Below are 22,548 nucleotides of genomic sequence, written 5' to 3'. Positions count from 1 at the left end.
TATGGAACGCCTGGCTAAAAACAAGCATCATGGCGCTAAAGAAGTTGAAGTGCGTGACTTCACTCGAAAAATTTCATCAAATTGGGTCTTTATTTTTCCTCCATGATCATGGACATACAGCAGAGAGCTCTAGAAGACTTCTTACAAGCATTTTGAACAAAGACTTTGAGTTTGACCATATTCGAGTAATTTATCCGCAAGCTCCAGATATTACTTTCCAGGTCGCTCATGGCGGACTTGAACAAGGGCTTTGGTACGAGCGGAACACGTTAAGCCCCACTGCTATGGAGAGGATGGACTCGATTGATCACTCCTGCAGCTTGATTTGCCATTTGATTGATCAAGAAAAATCTCGCGGAATTCCAATGGATAGGATCGTGATTGGTGGATTTGGTATGGGAGGGAATCTCGCTATGCATATAGGGTTCAGGTATGCTCGTAAAAGGGTCATGATTTACAGATATAATATTCGAACTCAATTTTGGTGGCATAAAATTAAAACTAAATGGTCGATAATACTAACCAAACACCCCAAAAAGACATAAAATGCACTGATCGTGACATTCCCATGGCATGGTTAACTTTCAATCGTAGTTTAAGCGAGGATAAATTTAAGTGAAAATAACATGGGTGACATTTACATGGCGTGTGTAGACCCATCACTGCAGAAAGCTGTTTTTTTCATCACGTCACGAGCGTGGAAAAAGATGAAAATTACGGGTCCCCATGAGGGACCTTCTGCTCCCGCACTCCAATGGCTTACCACTAGGCCACAGAGCCTCATATTGACAGAGTTAATATTTGACACGTGTTTCGCATACCACTAGTAAGAACCATTACTAAAATTGAATATTGCGTGACATAGAAATCGCACGTGACATTGTAAGACTTTTCCTTTTTTCTTTTGTCCATCAGGTTTCTCACGAACATTGCCGGTGTTTTTGCTCATTCTTCCATCTTATCGACGCGGTCGATTGTGTTTGAGACAATAAGAAAAGAGAGAGAGCTTAACAAGGACAAGAAGTTCCCTGCTTTGTTTATGTGGAATGGAAGAAGAGATAAGAACTGGCTGCGATGGGCTGCACACACTGCAGAGTGTTTTATGGACTTGAAGATACAAACTGATTTCCAAGTAAATTACGCAATGCAAGGACATGAAATTATATCAGATGAAATAATTTACTTAAGGAAATGGGTGGAACGAATGATTCCTAATCTTGACAGAAATGTCAATGATCAATAAAGTAAATAAACGGATGCACTTGTTTCTTGTTTGGGTTACTGTTCAGTCTCTCGAGTTTATCTGATTTGATTTGATTGTCGTGATAAACAGGGACAAGGGACCCGGTATACGGGGGTGGAGGTATGTCTTTCTTTTTTCTTTTTTTGACACCTTTCCGACAGACTAGCGCGCGAGTGTCAAAAGTAGCCGGTTTTTTTTTTTAAAGGTTTTAAAGTTTTTCTGCCTCGTCATTTAGCCTAGCTTACTAAAAATTTTCTTTAAGTTATTGTTCGTGGTTCAGTACTACAAAACTAGATAAATTGATCATGGAATAAAGGTGGTAAGTTTCTAAAGAAACTAAAGTGGTCTTTGACCTATCAAAGAGGCCCCCCTAAAAATTGAAACGTTTCCACGCAATACGAGTAAATCTTTCAAGGACCCCTGTCAAAGTATACCATTAGGAGAACTTTGCACAATCGGGTAACGCGTGACCATCTGTGACTATAACCATCAAAAACTTCGCGTGACCATCTGTGACTATAACCATCAAAAACTTCGCATGACCGCTGAGGCAAATCGTGACCAAAAGATAACAGGTAATTTAGTGTTACTAAATTGACCCAACGTTTCGAGCGTTAGCCCTTCGTCAATCGCTCTGACGAAGGGCTAACGCTCGAAACGTCTGCCTTTGAATTCTCTACGGTGGCCAATTTTCGTTTTCAACTCAACTGTTTACACCGACGCAGCACACCCTTTATTCACGTGATCAGAAGAGCCACTTTCCGCTACGCCACCAGACAATGACGTCATGGGAACGTCCCCTAATTTATTTCGAGGGTGAAGCCAACTTGCATGTACGTCCTCTCTCCGATTTACTGCTCTGATTCGCTGAGTTGTTTCTTCTGTTTGTGATAGAGCAGGTTTGTATTTCTTAACTTCCTTAGTCTAACAGAGTTAAATGAAATGCTGTTAATAACCACCGTTCCTCAAAATTTCAAGTAGTCTTTCGGGCGTGCATTTGATTGCGAACCTACTGTTTGATGAGAGAAGGAAGTAGTTAAGCTGTGGTTGAAGATAGTCGATATGAAGTAACTTAGAAAACAAAATAACTTAATCTTAGTTAAAAAAAAACCTTATCTGATTTGTAATGAATATGTCCCGAGGCGCGCCATCTGTATGCGTAGCCGTTTAATACTATGCCATTGTTGAACTTTCGTTATCGATTTTTATCATCCCGGTTTGATGTCAGTATCTGTAATAGTTTTTGCACAGCTAACTCCTTCGCTGCCCTCTCCACTACTCTTAGTTGCCTACTGCTGCTGTGTGATTACTTTAAAAGAATGAGAACTGCTATTTGTGCGGTAAAAACCAAATCTTAGCTCTTAAAGCTGATGCTTTACTATCCAAACAAGCCTAGTTTTGCCAAGCACTCTCTTTGGTTCTACATCATTCTACTTCTCACATTCGAATTGGCAACCTTACCCCTTCTGAATGGTAAATTATGATGATTACTATATAAACTGGTACACTGCTTAAGGAAAACTACCATTGTTCTTTCAAGTCAAAGCTCCTTGAAATGATTTACAACATATTCAGTACATTATTCTTCACACCATTTTTTTAGTATCATTTTTCATGACTGTGTCACATGCAAGTGATTTAAGTGGGAGCCTTATCCATCATCAAAAATATCCTCCCAATTCTAAAAATGTTGAAGTTGGATTAATTTCCCCTTTCCCCTTTCCCCTCTGAGTTTATGCTTTCAGGAAACTCACTATTGCACTATGTCACAAAAACCTGTCTGCTAGGATTGACAGTAGATAATAGACTCACTTGGAAAAAACAATGTCAAATTTAAAGAAAAGCCTTTGAAAAAAATTAGAATTAGTGAAATGTTTCAGCATCTTGCCTAAGGAAGTCCAACTAAAATTCTATTTTGGCATCACTTAGCCATCTATTGTGTATGGCCTAGGTTTGTGGGGTGTGTGCTGTAACTCCTATTTATTAGTTCAATTAGGAGACTTCATTGTCAGGCCCCCAGTTTCATTTTTAATTTACCTGGATAACTATCAGATTAGGCTATGAAGTAGAAATGATTAAGCTATTCTATGATGCAAATAATGATATCCTCCCAGATTACCTTTCTAAGAAGACCTTTAGAAATGGAGAAAGTTCTTACTCACTACTTGGTCAGAATGTAGCTTTGATCCCGAGATACAATAGCAGATTAATAAGAGACTCATTAGTCTTTTGTGGTTCAGCCCTCTGGTAATTTGTTAATTATAATGATAAAATAGATAATCTAGATTTTAAGAAGTATTTTTAAAACTTTGTCTTCTACAGCTCAACTGCCTCCACATTTCAATATAGAGAATGTGATTACGTGTACTTTTTGAAATTTGAATTAGTATTTTTAATGGTTATCCCCTCCCTCTCTGACCTTTGTCAAGTGAGATGTATTGGTTTGTAAAAAAATGAGCCAGAACCTCTTTAACACAACCCTCAATTGTATTTATCAGAAAGACAATGGCCACAGCTGCTGCTCCAGTGTCATTTTCCTCTACGAAAGAGACCACCAATTATGCAAGACTTTGTCGTCTTTTGGTTGATGTGGGATCTTGTGTGCTACGGGACACATTTGACAAGATTAATCCCCCAAGTGACCTCTACAAACACTTGATGACTCATCACACCAAACTTCAGCTACTTCAAAAGAAAAAAGTTTTAAATCCAACACAATGGGGAAAGTTATACCCTGCAATACGCACCTCAGTATCATCAAGAGACTTTGATATAACTCTTCTGACAGTCCTACTGAGGAACATTTGTAGCCTAAGGTCACCAGCCACTGGATGGGATGCGCTTCCACCTGCCACAGACATAAGCACAGAGGCTGACATTGCCCGAGTGAAATACTTTAGAAATACAGTGTATGGCCATGCTGAGAAGGCTTCTGTGGATGATGCTACATTCAATGTGTATTGGCAGGACATCAAAGATGCTTTAGTGAGACTTGGAGGACCTACATATGGAGTGGCAATTGATGATCTTAAAAATGAATGCATGGACCCTGTATTTGAGGAACACTACAGAGAACTTTTAAAGGAATGGAAAAGAGATGATGATAACACTAAAGACAAACTGGATGAAATTGATCGGAAACTTGAAGAACTGATGAAAGCATCAACAAGCAAAACAAAACCAAAAGGTAAATTTGTTAGCAGCAAGGTGATGTGAAGACAGGGAAGGAAAAACAAAATTGATGATAGAGGAATGAGGAGAAAAAAACCAGAAGAAACCACAGACAAACTTAGCAAGAAATTAGAAGAATCATCAACCCTGTTTATAATCCTTTTTTCTTTTTTACTTTGCATTCCTTCCTTTTTCTATCCTTTTTTTGTTCTATGTTTCCTTTTCAGCACCTTCTTTTCCTCCTCCCTCTTTAGTCATTATCTTCTCTTTCCCTTTCTCCTTATCTAAGGTGAAAATTAAAGAGAGGAAAGGAAAAGCAATCATTTACATGCCTTTTTTACTTTTTGAGAAAATTAAACTAATTACATTCAAAGAAGCCTGAAATCTGCTTTTTCCTTTTTCTTCTTTCCCTTGATTTATTCATATTTTCTTCTCCTCTCTTCCCATTTGAAGTATAAAAGGGAGAAAATTAAGCAATCAAACACAATTGCAAGTTTTTGTTTTATTTATTAAATACCATAATGAAAGCAAAATTAATCCTTTATTTACCTAGATTATCTTAATTTAATTTCAGATGTTGAAGAACCAACTGAACTTATAGAAAGGATTCGCCAACTTTACCAGACACGCGAAGGACGAATTTCACCATTTCCATGGTGTGAGGACTTCAACTTTGACATTAACGACATATTTACCGGGCCAACCATTGTCAGGCCAGACAAAACTAGACGAACAGCTGCAGAACAGGTAACCAGCATCACTGGAGTCTTTAAACCTCACAGTGGAATCTCCAAGCCCAGAACTGTCCTGATTGAGGGAGAACCTGGAATGGGCAAGACAACCTACTGTCAAAAGGTAGTGTATGACTGGGCCAATGGTCAAGAAACTGACCCCTCTTTCCCAAAAATCAAATTGGTTCTCCTACTCAAATGTCATGACCTGTCAGGAGACATCTGGGAAGCAATTGATGATCAGCTACTTCCTCGAAACATTGATGAAAAGGTAAAAGAGAACTTCTTCAAATACATCAATGCCAATCAGTCCCAAGTACTGCTGATACTTGATGGATTGGATGAAGCACCATCTAATTGTACAAAGATGTTTTCTGACCTTGTTGAGAGCAGGGAGCTTCCAAAGTGTCACATCATTCTTACATCCAGGCAAGAAGGTAGTGTCAAGATAAGCAAGTTTTGTGACACCTTACTTCAAATAGAAGGATTTGCTTCAGAGAATTCTCACAATTACATCATGCATTACTTCAAAGACTTGGAGGCACAGGGACAAAACCTTTTGCAGGACATCAAACAAAGTATTGAACTTGGAGAACTGATTGCAAACCCCTTATTCACAGCAATGCTTTGCCTTGTTTATGAAGATTTAAATGGTGGTCTGCCTCTAAGCAAGACTCAGTTGTATCTAGAAATCACAGAATGCATTCTTAAGAGATTTTGCCAAAAACAAGGATTGTCTCACAACAATGACAACTTAACTGAAGTGTTCAATGAAGAGCTGGAACAATTGGGAAGTATAGCCTTGAAGGCCTTGAAGAAAGATAAAATGCATATTGAAGACAGTGAATTTCCAAGAACAACAGGAAAATCACCTCTATTTGAATTTTTATCAGTTCAGTCTAACAGCAGCAAAAGAAGATCCCATACTGCCATGCTACCGATTTTCACACAAGAGTTTTCAAGAATTCTTTGCAGGTCTTTATCTCTCTAACCAAATTTTGAAAGGGGAAACAGACTTTGAGACTCTGCTTGCAAATGAAAGACAAAACTTAAAGTTTCTTGAACCAGTCTTTTTGTTCACTGTTGGTATTCTTGGCCATAAAAGAGAAAATGGAGCCTTGTCTCTTTTACATATCATTATCAAGAAAGCCAATCTTTTAAAAAACGTTAAGTTTCACAATGTTTATTTGTGCTTTGCTTTAAAGTGCATTGGTGAATGCTCCACAGAAAATTCAGGACTTCGATCCCAGATGATAAATTTGCTAGGAACAAACCTAGAACTTCAAGAGATGATAATATCTGACTACTGTTTTCCCTTTAAGTTGTTTCTTGAGGCCCTTAAAGTTAACAGCACACTTACTCAATTATTCATCATGGTTCCAGTTTTGGGAGACCAGTCTATTGTGTCCTTGACAAATATGCTTCAAGTCAATAAAACTCTGACTACAGTTAGAATTGATGCAGAAGGTTATTCCAGTGCACATACTGTGCAGCAACTGGCTGATTCTCTAATGGTTAACAAAACATTAAATTACTTGACGTTTATGGGAAATGCATGGGACAATGATGCAGTCAGGATCTTGGCTGGTTATATGAAGAGGAGTGAAAGCTTGAAGTCCTTAAATCTTAATCGTAGTGACATTGGTGATGCAGGAGCCACAGCACTTGCAGAGGTTTTAAGGACCAACACAACTTTAAACAGTTTGGGCCTTTGGAATAACCCAGGTATTGGTAATCCCAGTGTTATGTCACTGTGTGAGGCTCTGGAAGTCAACACAACTCTTAGCTCATTAGATTTGTCTGGAACTGGTATTAGTGATGCTGGTGTTCTTTCTCTTGTGGAAGTTCTCAAAACCAATACCAGCAGCCTAATCTCATTGTTACTGTCAGATATCAAAATAAGTCATCAAAGTTTAAAGTCTATTGCAGAAATCTTGAGAGTCAACTCTACTTTGAAAAACCTTGAATTTGAAGGAAATAAGGTTGGTGTTGGTGGAACAAAGTTGATAGCTGAAAGCCTTAAAGCCAATACAACCCTGAAACTTCTAAGTCTCTCAAGGAACGACATCGAAGCTAAATGTGGCCGTTTATTTTCTGATTCCCTCAAAGTTAATGGGACACTGGAATCTCTGACTTTGGCAGAGAATGCCCTTGGTTCTCGTGGTGCCCAACTTCTATCAGATGGGCTCAGAGTGAATACCTCACTTAGACATCTGGACCTGTCTTGGAATTCCATTGGCAGTGAAGGTGCAGAGTCAATTGCAGAGACCATCAGAGTTAATGCTTCACTGACCAGCCTGAAGCTATCAGGGAACAATATTGGGGATCCTGGAGCCAACAAAGTCTCTGAAGCTCTTAAAGTCAATGTCTCTCTGGAGGACCTGGCTCTGTCAGGTAATGCCATTGGTGCTGCTGGAGCTGAGTCAATTGCTGAGACCCATAAAATTAATGCTACTCTGACTATTTTACACCTTGGTTCTAATTTCATTGGTGATAATGGAGCCCAATCACTTTGTGAGGCTCTTAAGAAAAATGCCACCTTGACCAGCCTGGATGTTTCTGACAACAATATCCATTCAGCTGGTGCTCAAGCATTTGATGAGCTCCAAGGACATAATAACACCTTAAAGGAAGTAACTTTGATCATGAACAATATTGGTGACCTAGGTGATCATGGGGATCAAGAATTTAATGAAGTCCCCATAGGAAGCTGGCCTTTTTTTCCTATTTCACATGAACTTTCACTGCACTGTACTGATCAAGGAAGCTTTGATGTACTTTTTTCTAAGGAGACTTTGATGCTACCTCAACAATGAAGCATTTTGTAGATAACCAAATGGAAGGCAAGTTGTAAAAAGCTAATTTCATTTCTGTGCTGGAATTGATAAGGATGACATCCATGAAAAACTATGTTTACTTGTAGACAGTGAAGTTAGATCTCTTTCCTCTAATAAGAAGCTATTGATGACTGGTTTGAGCCTGAGTACAGCTTAGATCTCTCTCCAGTTGGCTGGTGTGAAAAGAGAAAGGCCCTCTGACACCCTCCTCAAACCTCTAATTTTTCTGGGAGCGAACCAAAAAAGTTCTCTCTCCTTGACTTGCAGAAAGCTCCTATGTCTTTCTCGCATGATGGAGATCTAAATTCACTGACAAGGAATGTGTTCCTTTTTGTTGTTCTGCTATTGCAGCCTGAGGATTAAGTAATGCATAAGTTTAACCATGTACAAAAGAAAATGGTGTGCTAAGATGTTTATTCTTATGTATACCTAGTAATATGTATTCTATTAATACCAAAATGGCCAATTGTGTTTAAAAGACAAGATTAAGGAAAAGCAAAGGTTGTTACTACCAACATAAAATCACCAGACAGTTTAGGGGAGTAGAGCTAAGTCTTCCTCACAGCTGACATCAGCTATCACACTGGTAGCCCAACCTCACAAAATAAGCCTCTACAAAGATGCAAATATGTTTATGTTGTGTGATAATCCTATGAGAAGTATAGGTTTATTTTAAGTGTATATCATAAGTTCAGATTTTTAGGTTGAGGGTGCAACTGTTTATTCCCATACAAATCCTTACATTCCACCCACTGAGCAACATAGAAATATTTTCATAGTTACAGATACTCATTTTTTGTGCTTTGGCTACTTGTGGCTAAGAAAACAGATTTATGCTCAGGCTTTAAGGTATCAATCAGTGACAAAACTGAAAAAAAAAAACTCTGCTTCCATTTCATGGTCAGCTCAGCTGCTGCTTATCCCAAAAAACTGTTGAGCTGGGAACCTGCACTCAGACTAAATAAACTTCGCATGAAAGAGGGATGTTAAGAAACTGTTAATGCATTTTGGACCAAATGAAAGTAATATCTGTAGTTAAGCATCAGTAGATACAATAACCCTTAATTCCCTATCATCAGTATTCATTTTCTCCATTCTGTTCTCTGTGCATTTACTAAGGTGTTGACAAGGAGAATTTGTCCACCAGTCAAGAGTTAAATCTTAAGTTGGTGATCATTTCCTTTATTCTCATGACATTAATGTGTGATTCAATGGTGATATTGTAAGGAGAAATTGGATGCTACTCACTCATTGGGGTTAAAGGGTTAATATATAGACCTTAGCTCACATTAATTTTTTTAAATTTTTCTCAAAATTAACAGTCAATTAATTTTTTGGTGTCTGATTGATTTCAGTATCTGTATCAACTTTCAGATGCCAGCTTGTAAAAACTAAGACAGCTTCAATTTTCATTTGCTGATTATTTCTAGTTTGAGAAGGGCTGTTCCCTATTTATATGTAATAATCAAAATAATTTGATTGTATTTAGAAGTAGCATCTGTTCCTGTGATAGCCATTAAACAGGTCAAACCTCTTATCTGTGTTATGAAGAAATGAACTTCATGAAAGCTGTGATATCTATATTATCTTGCCAAACTGTAACAAGAACATAGTTTGGTTTTATCAAGTGAAATGATGATGTAAATTGGCCTCCATAAAGAATTTCTTGTGCCAATGTTTCCAGCATTAGCCCCTCATCTGAGCAAATGACAAAGAGCTAATGCTTGATACATCAGCTTCAGGTCAGACTACTTCAGGTAAGCTTCAGGTCAATTTACATTATCAACATATATGATACAACCAAATTATCTTGTAATCCCCCCACCCCTCCCCCTCCCCACCCTCAACTGACACAGCAATACAGTTTTGCTTTTAATCAAAACTATAACAAAAATTCTCAAATGTGATTGGTTATCACCAGCTTGAGTTGAGCACTAATAGGACAGTGTACCATCATGCTTGTAATTGGTCAGTGTAATAGGACAGTTAAGGGTGTTTGCACAGTTGTCTCGCATTTCACTTAAAAAACTGTTGTTTCTTTTCATGAAAATGTATAACAGATGTCTAGTTTCTTTCTCAAATTTTGTTATAGTTTTAATTGATTGGTAACAAGACTTCCTCTCATCCAATTCTGTCTGTAATCATACTTGTGATAACAGCAAATCTGACTGCTGCTTTGCAGTCCTCCAATTTTGTTAATCACTCATGACTACCTTCAATATACCAGCATATTCCATTCACACTGAATGCCAAAAGCAAGCTAAGTTCCAGCAAACTAAACATGCCAGCATCATATAACATTGTTATTGATCTCCTTGTCTCTGACCTATATTACTTTGACCCTCTACACCCTAACATCAGTATACATATTTTCCATACTGCTCTCTCTACATTTGTTATGGTATTGGCAAGGAGGATTTATTTGATAACCAAAGCTACTGTAGTTGGTGATCATTTTCTTCATTCTCATAACCTTGACGTTTGCTTCAGCAGTCACACTGTAAGGAGAAAGAGGATGCTAGCCACTGCTAGGATTTAAAGAGATAAGAGAGAAAAAAAACCCTGGCATGCTTATAATTGTTGCTAAAGAAACCACCTTGTAAGGATACACCTCTTGCTTAAGACTGACAGACCCCAACCTGTTGTGATGGTAAAATATAATCTTACACTATCTGATATCAACCTACTTTAATTTGGTTGTTGAGGAATAAGTGTAAAAATGGAATTTTATAAAACACAATTAAACACAATCTAGCCCTAATCAAGTCTTGTTACTTGAGAAATAAGACATTAGGATCATCCCTGTGCCTCCACCACCCAACACATGATCACTCCAATGACCATACAACACTGGAAAAAAACAATTCCAAATTAAATTGTTCTTCAAAATAAAATTACACCCAAAGCTTAACGTGTTTCTTCTACATATGTCAGAAGAAAAACATGTAGGCAGAACAATGAAGTACATTTCAAGTAAGGGCCACAGGGGAAGGAAGAGGGGGGGGAGGAGTTTATGCTTAAATTATATATGTACCTTAACTTTTAAAATTACACCAAATCAAAGGATGGTTTTTTCATCCAAAAAGGTTTCTGGAACTCATCCAAACCATTTCACTCACAAATCTCATTAATAATTCTCCTTACTGTCTATCACGCAATTCTTATGATGTAAGTTTGGAGAATTTGGTTTCAATCAACTAATAATCCCCTAGATATTACATATTAGTGTGACGTGCTGTGAAGTGAGAGAACCATCACTGAAGAAAGCTTTTTTTTTCGCCATGTAACGAGCGTGGAAAAGATAAAAATTTGGAATAGCTCTACCGCTCCTTTCCGATGGTCCACCACCTGGCCACAGAGGCTTATATATGACACATGTTCCGCATAACCTAGAACCATTACTAAAATTGACTATCGCGTGACAGAGAAATTGCACGTGACACTGCAAGTCTCCTCCTTTTTTTCTTTTGTCGGCCATAAGGTTTCTCACGAACATTGCCAGTGTTTTTGCTCATTCTTCCATCTTATCGACACCGTCGACTGTGTTTGAGACACTAAGAAAAGTACTACAGAACCGAAAAAGTTGATCATTGAATAAAAGTGGTGAGTTTCTGAAGAAACTATGGTGGCCTTTGACCTATTCAAGAGGCCCCCTAAAATTGAAACTTTTCCACGAACTACGATTAAATCTACCAAGGATAGAAACCCCTGTCAAAATATACGATTAGGCGAACTTTGCACAATCGGGTAACGCGTGACCATCTCTTGCTGTGACCATCGAAAACTTCGCGTGACCGCTGAGGCAACTCGTGAGTGCCACTTTCCGCCACAGCACCAGCGATGACGTCATGGGAACGTCCATAATTCATTTCTCGAGGGTGAAACAAAATATTGCATGTACTTTCGCTCCCAGATTTACAGCTGTGAGTCGCTGAGTTGTTCTTCTGTTTGTGTTAAAGCAGGTTTGTAGTTCTTAACTTTCTTAAGATCCGTTTCTAGCCTAACAAGGTTAAATGAAATGTAGTTTATAGCTACCGTTCAAGTAGTCTTTCGGGCGCGCATTTGATTGCGAACCTACTCTTTGTTGAGAAGGAAGTAATCAAGCTTTGGTTGAAAATAGTCGGTGTGAAGTAACTTCAAAAACAAAATAACATAACTTAAGTTCAAAAAAACCTTGGTTGATTTCGTAATGAATGTGTCTCGAGACGCGCCATTCATATGCGTAGCCGTTTACTACTATGCCATTGTTGAATTTCGTTTTCGATTAATATCTGTAATAATCTTTGCGCAGCTAACACCACATCCCTCTCCACAACTCTTAAAATAAATAGGAACTGTTATTTTTAGGGTAAAAACCAAATCTGGAGAGTAAAAAACCAAATCTTAGCTCTTAAAGCTCATGGTTTACTCCCCAAACAAGCCTAGTTTATCCAAACACTCTCTTAGGTCCTACTTCTACTTCTCACATTCGAATTGACAAATTTACTCCTTCTGAATGGAAAATTATGATAAATACAATATTCAACCGATACACTGCTTATGAAAACTACCTTTGTTCTTCTAAGTTAAAGATCTTTGAAGGGATTCACCACATATTCAAAACACCTATTCTTCGAACCATTTTTTTACTACAACACATGCATTTTTCATGGTTGTGTTACATATAAGTTATTAAGGAAGGAGCCCTATCCATCATCAAAAATACCCTCCCAATTCTTAAAATGTCGAAGTTGGATTAATGTTCCCTTTCCCCTCCCTCTCCAACCACAATCAAGTGAGATGTATTGGTTCATAATAAATAAATTAGCCAGAACCTCTTTCATACATGGCCTTTTTCATTTCTTTATAGGTCAGGAAGACAATGGCCACAGCTGCTGCTCCAGTGTCATTTTCATATACTAAAGAGACCACCAATTATGCAAGACTTTGTCATCTCCTGGTTGATGTGGGATCTCATGTGCTGCGAGACAAGTTTGACAGCATTCATCCTCCAACAGATCTTTACAAAGACTTGATAACACATCATGCCACACTACAGCTACTTCAAAGGAGGAAGGTTGTAAATCCAACACAATGGGGAAACCTCTACCCTCCAATACGCACCTCAGTATCATCAAAAAACTTTGATATAACTCTTCTGACAGTCCTACTAAGGAAAATTTGTAGCCTAAGTCCACCAGCCACTGGTTGGGATGCACTTCCCCCTGCCACAGATATGAGCTCAGAGGCTGACATTGCCCGAGTGAAATACTTTAGAAATACAGTGTATGGCCATGCTGAGAAGGCTTCTGTGGATGATGCTACATTCCATGTGTATTGGCAAGATATCAAAGATGCTTTGGTGAGACTTGGAGGGCCTGCATATGAAGTAGCAATTGATGATCTTAAAAATGAGTGCATGGACCCTGTATTTGAAGAACACTACAGAGAACTTCTAAAGGAATGGAAAAGAGATGATGATAACACCAAAGACAAACTGGATGAAATTGATCGGAAACTTGAAGAACTGATATTGAAAGCTTCAACAAGCATGCCATTGCCAAAAGGTAGATTTTAAATTTACTAATTAAGAGTGGTAAGGACGGAAGGAGAGGGAGAAACAAATTATAATAGAGAAGGGGGAGGAAAACAGAGGTGGACCTAATTAGGCCAGAGGAAACTAAGAAAAATCTCCCAATCTTGTCATTCAATCATATTTTCCATTTCACTTTCCATTTCTCCTCTTTATTTCAATTTTTTTATTCCTTATTTCGTTTCCTTTTAGTTTTTTCCTTTTTCTTCTTTCCCTTGATTTATTCAAATTCTCTTGACAATTCTTCTTATTTGAAGTATAAAAGGGAGAAAATTAAGCAATCAAACACAATTCCAAGTTTTTTTTAAATTTAATATTCAGTACCATAATGAAAGCAAAATTAATCCTTTATTTACCTAGTTTATCTTAATTTAATTTCAGACGTTGAAGAGCCAACTGAACTTATAGAAAGGATTCGCCAACTTTACCAGACACGTGAAGGACGACTTTCACCATTTCCATGGTGTGAGGGCTTCAACTTTGACATTAACGACATATTTACCAGGCCAACCATTGTCAGGCGAGACAAAACTAGACGAACAGCTGCAGAACAGGTAACCAGCATAACTGGAGTCTTTAAACCTCACAGTGGAATCTTCAAGCCTAGAACTGTCCTGATTGAGGGAGAACCTGGAATAGGCAAGACAACTTACTGTCAAAAGGTAGTGTATGACTGGGCCAATGGTAAAGAAACTGACCCCTCTTTCCCAAAAATCAAATTGGTTCTCCTACTCAAATGTCATGACCTGTCAGGAGACATCTGGGAAGCAATTGATGATCAGCTGCTTCCTCGAAACATTGATGAAAAGGCAAAAGAGAACTTCTTCAAATACATCAATGCCAACCAGTCCCAAGTACTACTGATACTTGATGGATTGGATGAAGCACCATCTAATTATACAAAGATGTTTTCTGACCTAGTTGAGAGCAGGGAGCTTCCAAAGTGTCACATCATTCTTACATCCAGGCAAGAAGGTAGTGTCAAGATAAGCAAGTTTTGTGACACCTTACTTCAAATAGAAGGATTTGCTTCAGAGAGTTCTCACAATTATATCATGAATTACTTCAAAGACTTGGAGGCACAGGGACAAAACCTTTTGCAGGACATCAAACAAAGTATTGAACTTGGAGAACTGATTGCAAACCCCTTATTCACAGCAATGCTTTGCCTTGTTTATGAAGATTTAAATGGTGGTCTGCCTCTAAGCAAGACTCAGTTGTATCTAGAAATCACAGAATGCATTCTTAAGAGATTTTGCCAAAAACAAGGATTGTCTCACAACAATGACAACCTAACTGAAGTGTTCAAGGAAGAGCTGGAACAATTGGGAAGTATAGCCTTGAAGGCCTTGAAGAAAGATAAAATGCATATTGAAGACAGTGAATTTCCAGGAACAACAGGAAAATCACCTCTATTTGAATTTTTATCAGTTCAGTCTAACAGCAGCAAAAGAAGATCCCATACATGTTATCAATTTTCACACAAGAGTTTTCAAGAATTCTTTGCAGGTCTTTATCTCTCTGACCAAATTTTGAAAGAGGAAACAGACTTTGAGGGACTGCTTTCAAATAAACAAGGAAACTTAAAGTCTCTTGAGCCAGTCCTTTTGTTCACAGCTGGTATTCTCAGCTATAAAAGTGAAAAGGATGCCTGTTCTCTTTTAAAAATGATTATCAAGAAAATTAATCATTTCCAAAACTTGAGTTTTCCAAATTTTTACCTGCATTTTGCTGTAAAATGCATTAGTGAATGCTCCACAGAAAATTCAAGACTTCGATCCCAGATGATAAATTTATTGGGAAAAAACCTGGAGCTTCAAGAGGTGATGATATCTGACAACAGTTTCCCCATTAAGTTGTTTGTTGAGGCCCTTCAAGTTAACAGCACACTGACGAATTTGATGATCCCTATTCCATTATCTGGACACCTGTATGTCAAGTCATTGGCTGATATGCTTCGTGTTAATAAAACTTTGACTAAAGTTATTATCACAGATGATTTCATCAGTGCATATGGTGTACAACAACTGATAGATGCCTTACAGGTTAACACAACGCTGCTCGAGTTAGCCCTTTGTGGAAATGCATGGGACAACAATGGAGCAAGCATCTTAGCAGGCTACTTGGAGAGGAACAAAACTTTGACTGCCTTACATCTAATCCGGAGTGACATTGGCGATGTAGGAGCCACAGCACTTGCAGAGGTTTTATGGACTAACACCACATTAAACAGTTTGGACCTTTGGAAAAACCCAGGCATTGGCAATCCCAGTGTTACATCACTGTGTGAGGCTCTTAAAGTCAACAAAACCCTTAGCACATTAAATTTGTCTGAAACTGGTATTAGTGATGCTGGTGTTCTTTCTCTTGTGGAAGTTCTCAAAACCAATACCAGCAGCCTAACCTCTTTGTCACTGTCAGAAATCAAAATTAGTCATCACAGTGTAAAGTCTATCGCAGAAGTCTTGAGAGTCAACTCTACTTTGAAAGAGCTTAAATTTGAAGGAAATAAGGTTGGTTCTGATGGAGCGGAGTTGATAGCTGAGAGCCTTAAAGCCAACACAACCCTGAAAATTCTCATTCTCTCAAGGAACAACTTCAAAGCACCATGTGGCGGTATATTTTCTGATGCCCTCAAAGTTAATGGGACACTGGAAACTCTGACTTTGGCAGAGAATGACCTTGGTGTTCATGGTGCCCAACTTCTATCAGAAGGGCTCAAAGTGAATACCTCACTTAGACATCTGGACCTGTCTGGGAATTCCATTGGCACTAAAGGTGCAGAGTCGATAGCAGAGACCATCAGAGTTCATGCTTCAATGACTGGCTTAAAACTATCATGGAACGGTATTGGTGATGCTGGAGCTAACAAAGTTTCTGAAGCTCTTAAAGTCAATGTCCATTTGAAGGAGCTGGATCTGTCATTTAATGCCATTGGTGCTGCTGGAGCTGAGTCAATTGCTGAGGCCCTTAAAAGTAATGCTACTCTGACTGTTTTAGACCTTGATTCCAATGTTATAGGTGATAATGGAGTCCAATCACTTTGTGAGGCTCTTAAGACAAATGCCACCTTGACCAACCTGATTGTTTCTAACAACAATATCCATTCAGCTGGTGCTCAGGCATTTAATAAACTCCAAGGACACAATAACACCCTAAAGAAAGTAACTTTGATCATGAACAATATCAGTGATTTAGGCGATCATGGGGATCAAGTATTTAATGAAGTCCCCATGGTAAGCGTGTCTTCTTTTCCTACTTCACATGATTTGTCACTGCGCTTTACTGATCAAGGAAGCTTTGATGTACTTGTTTCTAAAGAAACTTTGATGCTACCTCAACAGTGAAACATTTTGTAGATTACAAAATGGAAGTCAAGTTGTAAAAAGCTAATTTCATTTCTGTGCTGGAGTTGTTAAGGCTGACATCCATGAGAAACTGTTTACTTGTAGACAATGAAGTTAGATCTCTTCCCTCTAACAAGAAGCTATTGATGACTGGTTTGAGCCTGAGTTAACAGTTTGGATGTCATTCCAGTTGGCTGGTGTGAAAAGGGGAAGGCCCCCTGACATCCTCCTCAAACCTCTAATTTTTCAGGGAGTGAACCAAAAAAGTTCTCTCTCCTTGACTTACAGAAAGCTCCCATGTTTTTCTTGCCTGAAAGAGATCTAAATTCACTGACAAGGAATGTTCCTTTTCCTCATTCTGCTATTGCTGCCTGAGAATTGAGTAATGGATAAGTTGAACCATATACAAAAGAAAATGGTGTGCTGAGACGTTTATTCTTATGTTTACCTAGTAATATGTATTATATACCAAAATGGCCAAATGTGTTTAAAAGACAAGATTAAGGAAAAGCAAAGGTTGTTACTACCAACATAAAATCACCATACAGTTTAGGAGAGTAGAGCTAAGTCTCCCTCACAGCCAACATCAGTTATCACTCAGGTAACCCAACCTCACAAAATAAGCCTCTGTAAAGATGCGAATATGCTTATGTTGTGTGATAATCCTATAAGAAGTAGGTTTATTTTAAGTATATATTATAAGTTCAGATTTTTAGGTTGAGTGTGCTACTGTTTATTCCCATAAAAATCCTTACATTCTGCCCACTGAGCAACATAGAAATATTTTCATAGTTATGGACACCCTTTTTTGTGTGTTTTGGCTACTTGTGGCTTTGAAAACAGATTTATGCTCAGGCTTTAAGGTATCAATCAGTGACACAACTAAAAAAAAAAATTCTGATTGCTTGAGCATATATGTTTGGACTTTCCAAACATTAAAAAATTTACCCTGCGCACATTTATCCTCATATAGTCACTGAGTATGTCAGTGGTTTTTTCTTGAGACGAACCTGTGTGATAAAGCTGACACACTCCCTTGGTCAGCTCAGCTGCTGCTTATCCCAAAAAACTGTTGAGCTGGGAACCTGCACTCAGACTAAATAACCTTTGCATGAAAGAGGGATGTTAAGAAACAGTTAATGCATTTTGGACCAGATGAAAGTAATATCTGTAGTGAACCATCAGTAGATAAAATAACCATTTATTCCCTAACATCAGCATTCATATTCTCCAAACTGTTCTCTGTACATTTACTAAGGTGCTGACGAGGAGAATTTGTCTACCAATCAAGTTTCTTTATTTGGTGATCATTTCCTTTATTCTCATGACATTATATTTGCGATTCAGTTGTGATATTGTAAGGAGAAATTGGATTCTAGTCACTCATAGGGGTGAAAGGGTTAATATATAGACCTTAGCTCAAACTAATTTGTCATTTTTCTCAAAATTAACAGTTAATTTAATTTTTACAGTGTCTGATGATTTCAGATCTGTATCAACTTGAAGATGGAGCTTGTAAAAACTAAGACAGCTTTAATTTTCATTTGCTAATTACTTCTATTTTGGAATGGCTGTTCCAAGTATGAATTAAAGAGAGTCTTAAGGATCTCCCCATGTAGAAGGTTTTACAACACCTTGTAGTAATCCTGCAGCTGTATTATATTACACAGACATCTTTTTAGTTTCAATGTGTAGGCTTTTTTCTTCCTTCAATGGAGTGGCTTAAATACTTCTGTATTCTTAAGTTGAAATAATCTTCAATTATACATACATACTTCTATTTGTTACAGTATGTAAAAAAATGTACAACTTGAAGCTAAGGTGGACCCACCATAACTAATTAATTTGTAACAGAAACCACTGAAAAGAATTAAAAACTTTTTTTACATGTAATAATCAAAATGATTTAATAGTATTTAGAAGTAGCATCTGTTCCTGTGATACCCATTACTGATCCTTTCCTTAAACAGGTCAAACCTCTTAACTTTGTTATGGAGAAATTAACATCATGAAAACTGTGATATCTATGTTATTTTGCCAAACCAATGGCCAACAAATTTCTACAGTAACTGAAAAATGAACAGATTGGTTTTATCAAGTGAGTTAATAATGTAAATTGGCCTCCTTGAGCTCTAATAGGACAGTGTACTTTTCATGCTTGTAATTGGACAGTGTAATAGGACAGTTAAGGGTGCCTGCACAGTTGTCTGGCATTTTGCTGAGTTAACTGTTGATTTTTTTTTTTGAATAACTGATGTCTAATTTCTTTCTCAAATGTTGTCATAATTTTGATTTATTGGTAACAGGACTTCATATCATCCAATTCTGTCTGTAATCATGCTAGTGATTAACAAATTGAACTCCCACCTTATGATTGTCTGATTTGTTAATCACTCGTATGATTACAGCCCAAATTGGACTCCACTCAGTCCTATTTCCACAATTACTGGTAATCAGAAAGTTACCCACATATTCTATCGTAATACATACTACCAAAGGTAGATAACATTTCAAAATCTTTTTCAAGACAATAAACAAGCTCAACCTTCAAAGTCAAATTCCAGCCCAGTCCCTATCAGCTTATTCATAACCTCATTTTCAAACATCTTGTTCTGTTCTGGGGTGAAGTAATTTTTCCAATCACCAATCCTTCCTTTGCGTAACAGTTTTGGAGCTGTGCCCTCCAACCAGTAATTTGACATGTTCTTCATTCCTTCAAAGTGGCACTGTTCAGCAATTTTTGTAATGATATCTTCTGAAAGCTGTTTACCAAGGAATTTGGCTTTTGTACAAACATTGCTGTGCAAATCCTAGGGGAGGAAGACAAAAAAAAAAACTTTGGGTTCTGTGACTGTTTGGGTTGGGCCTTTCCCAGCTTTATTTCTAGTGTGCTATATGTATGACAAATAACTGACACAATACCCCTCTGTTAAAAGAAAAAAAAGGGTAAACTTAATCAAATGTTTAAGAGGGTAACCTGCCATACACCAGCATATTCCGGCAAACTAGATGTGCAGGCATCAAATGACATTTGCTATGGTATTGACAAGGAGAATTTATTTGACAATCAATAACTATAACTGTAGTGGGTGATTATTTTCTTTATTCTCCTAACCTTGATGTTTGCTTCAGCAGTAACACTGTAAGGAGAAATAGGATGCTAGTCACTGCTAGGATTTAAAGGTATAAGAAAGAAAAAAACCTCTCTCATGCTAATAGTTGTTTCTGAAGAAACCACCTGGTAAGTAGACACCTCTGGCCTAAGACTGGCAGATCCCAACCTGTTGTGATGATAAAATATAATCTTACACTATCTGATATCAACCTACAGTAATTTGGTTGTTGAATGAAAAAGTGTGAAAATGGAATTTTATAGAGCACAATAAAACATAATCTAACCTTATCAAGTCTTTATACTCGAGAAATAAGACATCGGGATCATCCCTGTGCCTTTACCAGCCTAACACATGATCACTCCAATGACCATACCACACTGGAATAAAACAATTCCAAATCATCTAAAGAAAAGGCCAGAAGGGAAGGAAGGGGGGCGGCAAAATGCTGAAATTGTGTACCTTTGCTTTTTAAAATACACCAAACCCAAGGATGTATTTTTTCATCCAAAAAGGTTTCTGGAGTTGACTCTAACCATTTCACTTACAAATCTCATAGATAATTCTCCTGACTATTTGCCATACAATTCTTACGATGCAAGTTCACTTTATGCTACATGGACACTGGAATAAGCTCCAGCTGGATGGACCAATAGGCTTAAGTACAAACTTTACCTTACCTTCATCTCAAAGATAACCAGCATGTAATGATTATGGAAATGAGGGGACTATGTATTCAATCAAACTAATCCTTGATTAATTGTCTTGAAATATTCTGCATCCACAAAGTCTTTCATTTCTTTCCTTGTCACCCAGATGTGATCAAAGTATCCTTCATGTAGTCTGACACAACCTGTTACATAGTTCACTTTGTAGAAAAATACCTGGGAAACAAAAAGAAGATTTTGAGAACAGACATTCTTTTGGCAAGTTAACACAACAAGTTCTGAAAAATGTTTGAGTGCATCTCAGTATTATTATTGGGCCTGAGATAAACAAAACTCTGTCAAATCTGAGATAGGTTTTAATTTCGTTTCAATTAGAGGAAAAGAGCTGGTTTCATTCTTTTCAGGACATAAGAAACATCTCTTTATACCTAAAAGCATGAACAAACTAAAACTTATATCATCAAGGAACCATATCCTTGCCTTTAGCTTTAACAGTGTTATCTTTTGAACACTATTGACCTCACTTTGTCATTTTTGTTTTTGTACTTTTTCATCACAGCAGTAAGAAACTGAACTTTAGGATCAGTGCGACAAGTTTCACTTAAACTTTTTGATGCTACCTGAAAATAAAAAAATGCCATTTTATTTACATTTATTGATAATATTATTAAGAGTTGGACAAAATCTTATTTCCCACTAAACCATCAAGTGTGTTGAGAAAGATGACTAGACATTTTTTGTTTGCAGATAAACCCCAAGATGAAACCATTCAAATAAAAGCAACTATACTGTGCATGTAACTTTTTTGTTAAGTAGACTATGTTTAGTTTATTTTGCTCTGAATATGGTTCAGCTGCTCAAAACATAAGGAAAAGGCTGTGCACATGACCATTCCAATGATAACCACTGTCCTTTAGAATTGTTCATTCCAGTTTTACTAAACTTAAACCCCTTAACTCCCAAGAGTGATTAAAATGTAACTTCTCCCCCTAATAACCATACATTATCCAGCAAAATGGCAACAAGAATCCTCAAACTTATCAGGTAGAAGTTATTATCTTAATATAACACTAAATTTTCATTATTAAATTATGAGGAAATGTGTTGCTGCTAGTGGAGAGAATCAACAACCAAATCAAGAGAGTTAACCCTTTAACTCCCATGAGTGACCAAGACAGAATTTCTCCTTACAATATCAATACGATATCACTGTTGATTTATCAAGACTAATTAAATTTCATCATATGCACAGTCCACTTGATTACATTTCTAATTGTGGGCTAGAGTCAAACCTTTGGTTACAGACATTATTTTCAAGATTTTCATAAAAGAAGAAATTGCTATTCCCATCCCAGTTGTTAATAAAGCATTTAGTGATAACACAGGATTAAAATATTAACATTTCCTTAATCTCCCTTGAAATAAAGATTATATCAGGGGTTTACATTTTGAGGGATTTGCCTTTGTGAAAGACAAAACTAAAGAAAAAAATGTAGACAATTAAAACAGTCTGAAAAGCTTCAAAACTAAATAAAAAAATTGTTGGCTAATCCCAAGTTAGCTTTAAAATGCTTTGAACAAATCTGCCCAATTGTCAAAATTGGGTTGCCTGATAACCAACTTTTCTAGTTCACTTGCTGTCTGGATAAAGCTCTAAGCGAGCTACAGTTCAATCCGTATCCCAAGAGGCAGTTTGGTTCCAGAGAGTATCAACTGGGTAACAAAAGACATTTTTATGGTAATTTCGATGTTTGAACCTCTCAGAGAGATGATGTGATGCAAATTATGTGATATCTCTATGTGTAATATGGCTTCTCGGCTAAAATAGTATATTGACTGGCATGTACCAGAGGCACATACCTGCAA

At 37.4% G+C, this 22,548-nt stretch overlaps 3 protein-coding genes and 1 pseudogene across 4 annotated transcripts in view; 3 read left to right on the top strand and 1 right to left on the bottom strand.

Annotated features, from left to right (window-relative positions):
- Positions 1–4: 4 nt before the first annotated feature.
- LOC131794567 (lysophospholipase-like protein 1) lies at positions 5–1,251 on the top strand. The gene is made up of 2 exons (XM_059112088.2): positions 5–430; positions 916–1,251. The coding sequence occupies exons 1-2, from the start codon at positions 30–32 to the stop codon at positions 1,241–1,243; spliced, it is 729 nt and encodes a 242-aa protein (XP_058968071.2). The 5' UTR covers positions 5–29; the 3' UTR covers positions 1,244–1,251.
- Positions 1,252–2,046: 795 nt separating this feature from the next.
- Positions 2,047–9,801, top strand: LOC131794528 (NLR family CARD domain-containing protein 3-like; annotated as a pseudogene).
- Positions 9,802–11,828: 2,027 nt separating this feature from the next.
- Positions 11,829–18,949, top strand: LOC131776763 (NLR family CARD domain-containing protein 3-like). Of its 2 annotated transcripts, none has more exons than XM_066174132.1 (3): positions 11,829–11,944; positions 12,832–13,528; positions 13,936–18,949. In XM_066174132.1, the coding sequence occupies exons 2-3, from the start codon at positions 12,844–12,846 to the stop codon at positions 16,899–16,901; spliced, it is 3,651 nt and encodes a 1,216-aa protein (XP_066030229.1). In that variant the 5' UTR covers positions 11,829–11,944; positions 12,832–12,843; the 3' UTR covers positions 16,902–18,949. The 2 variants fall into 2 exon arrangements, with proteins under 2 accessions (XP_066030229.1, XP_066030230.1); XM_066174133.1 differs by having other exon boundaries at positions 11,833–11,944; positions 12,837–13,528.
- Positions 18,871–22,548, bottom strand: part of LOC131794553 (sulfotransferase 1B1-like) — a 56,428-nt gene continuing 52,750 nt past the window's right edge. Inside the window, 1 exon segment of the mRNA XM_066174135.1 lies at positions 18,871–19,711. Coding sequence (XP_066030232.1) covers positions 19,442–19,711 — 270 coding nt within the window. The 3' untranslated portion in view covers positions 18,871–19,441.

This window comes from Pocillopora verrucosa, chromosome 11 (assembly GCF_036669915.1).
Source record: "Pocillopora verrucosa isolate sample1 chromosome 11, ASM3666991v2, whole genome shotgun sequence".
Classification (NCBI taxonomy): Eukaryota; Metazoa; Cnidaria; class Anthozoa; order Scleractinia; family Pocilloporidae; genus Pocillopora; species Pocillopora verrucosa.
The sequence above is the reverse complement of the archived record's forward strand: the minus strand, read 5'-3'. Positions and strand labels throughout refer to the sequence as shown.

Excerpts from the sequence above, each read along its gene's own strand:
- LOC131794567 (XM_059112088.2), top strand. The coding sequence starts at position 30 with ATGGCGCTAAAGAAGTTGAAGTGCGTGACTTCACTCGAAAAATTTCAT. Across the intron at positions 431-915 it reads GCTATGCATATAGGGTTCAG|GTTTCTCACGAACATTGCCG; the intron begins GTATGCTCGTAA and ends TTTGTCCATCAG.
- LOC131776763 (XM_066174132.1), top strand. The coding sequence starts at position 12,844 with ATGGCCACAGCTGCTGCTCCAGTGTCATTTTCATATACTAAAGAGACC. Across the intron at positions 13,529-13,935 it reads AAGCATGCCATTGCCAAAAG|ACGTTGAAGAGCCAACTGAA; the intron begins GTAGATTTTAAA and ends ATTTAATTTCAG.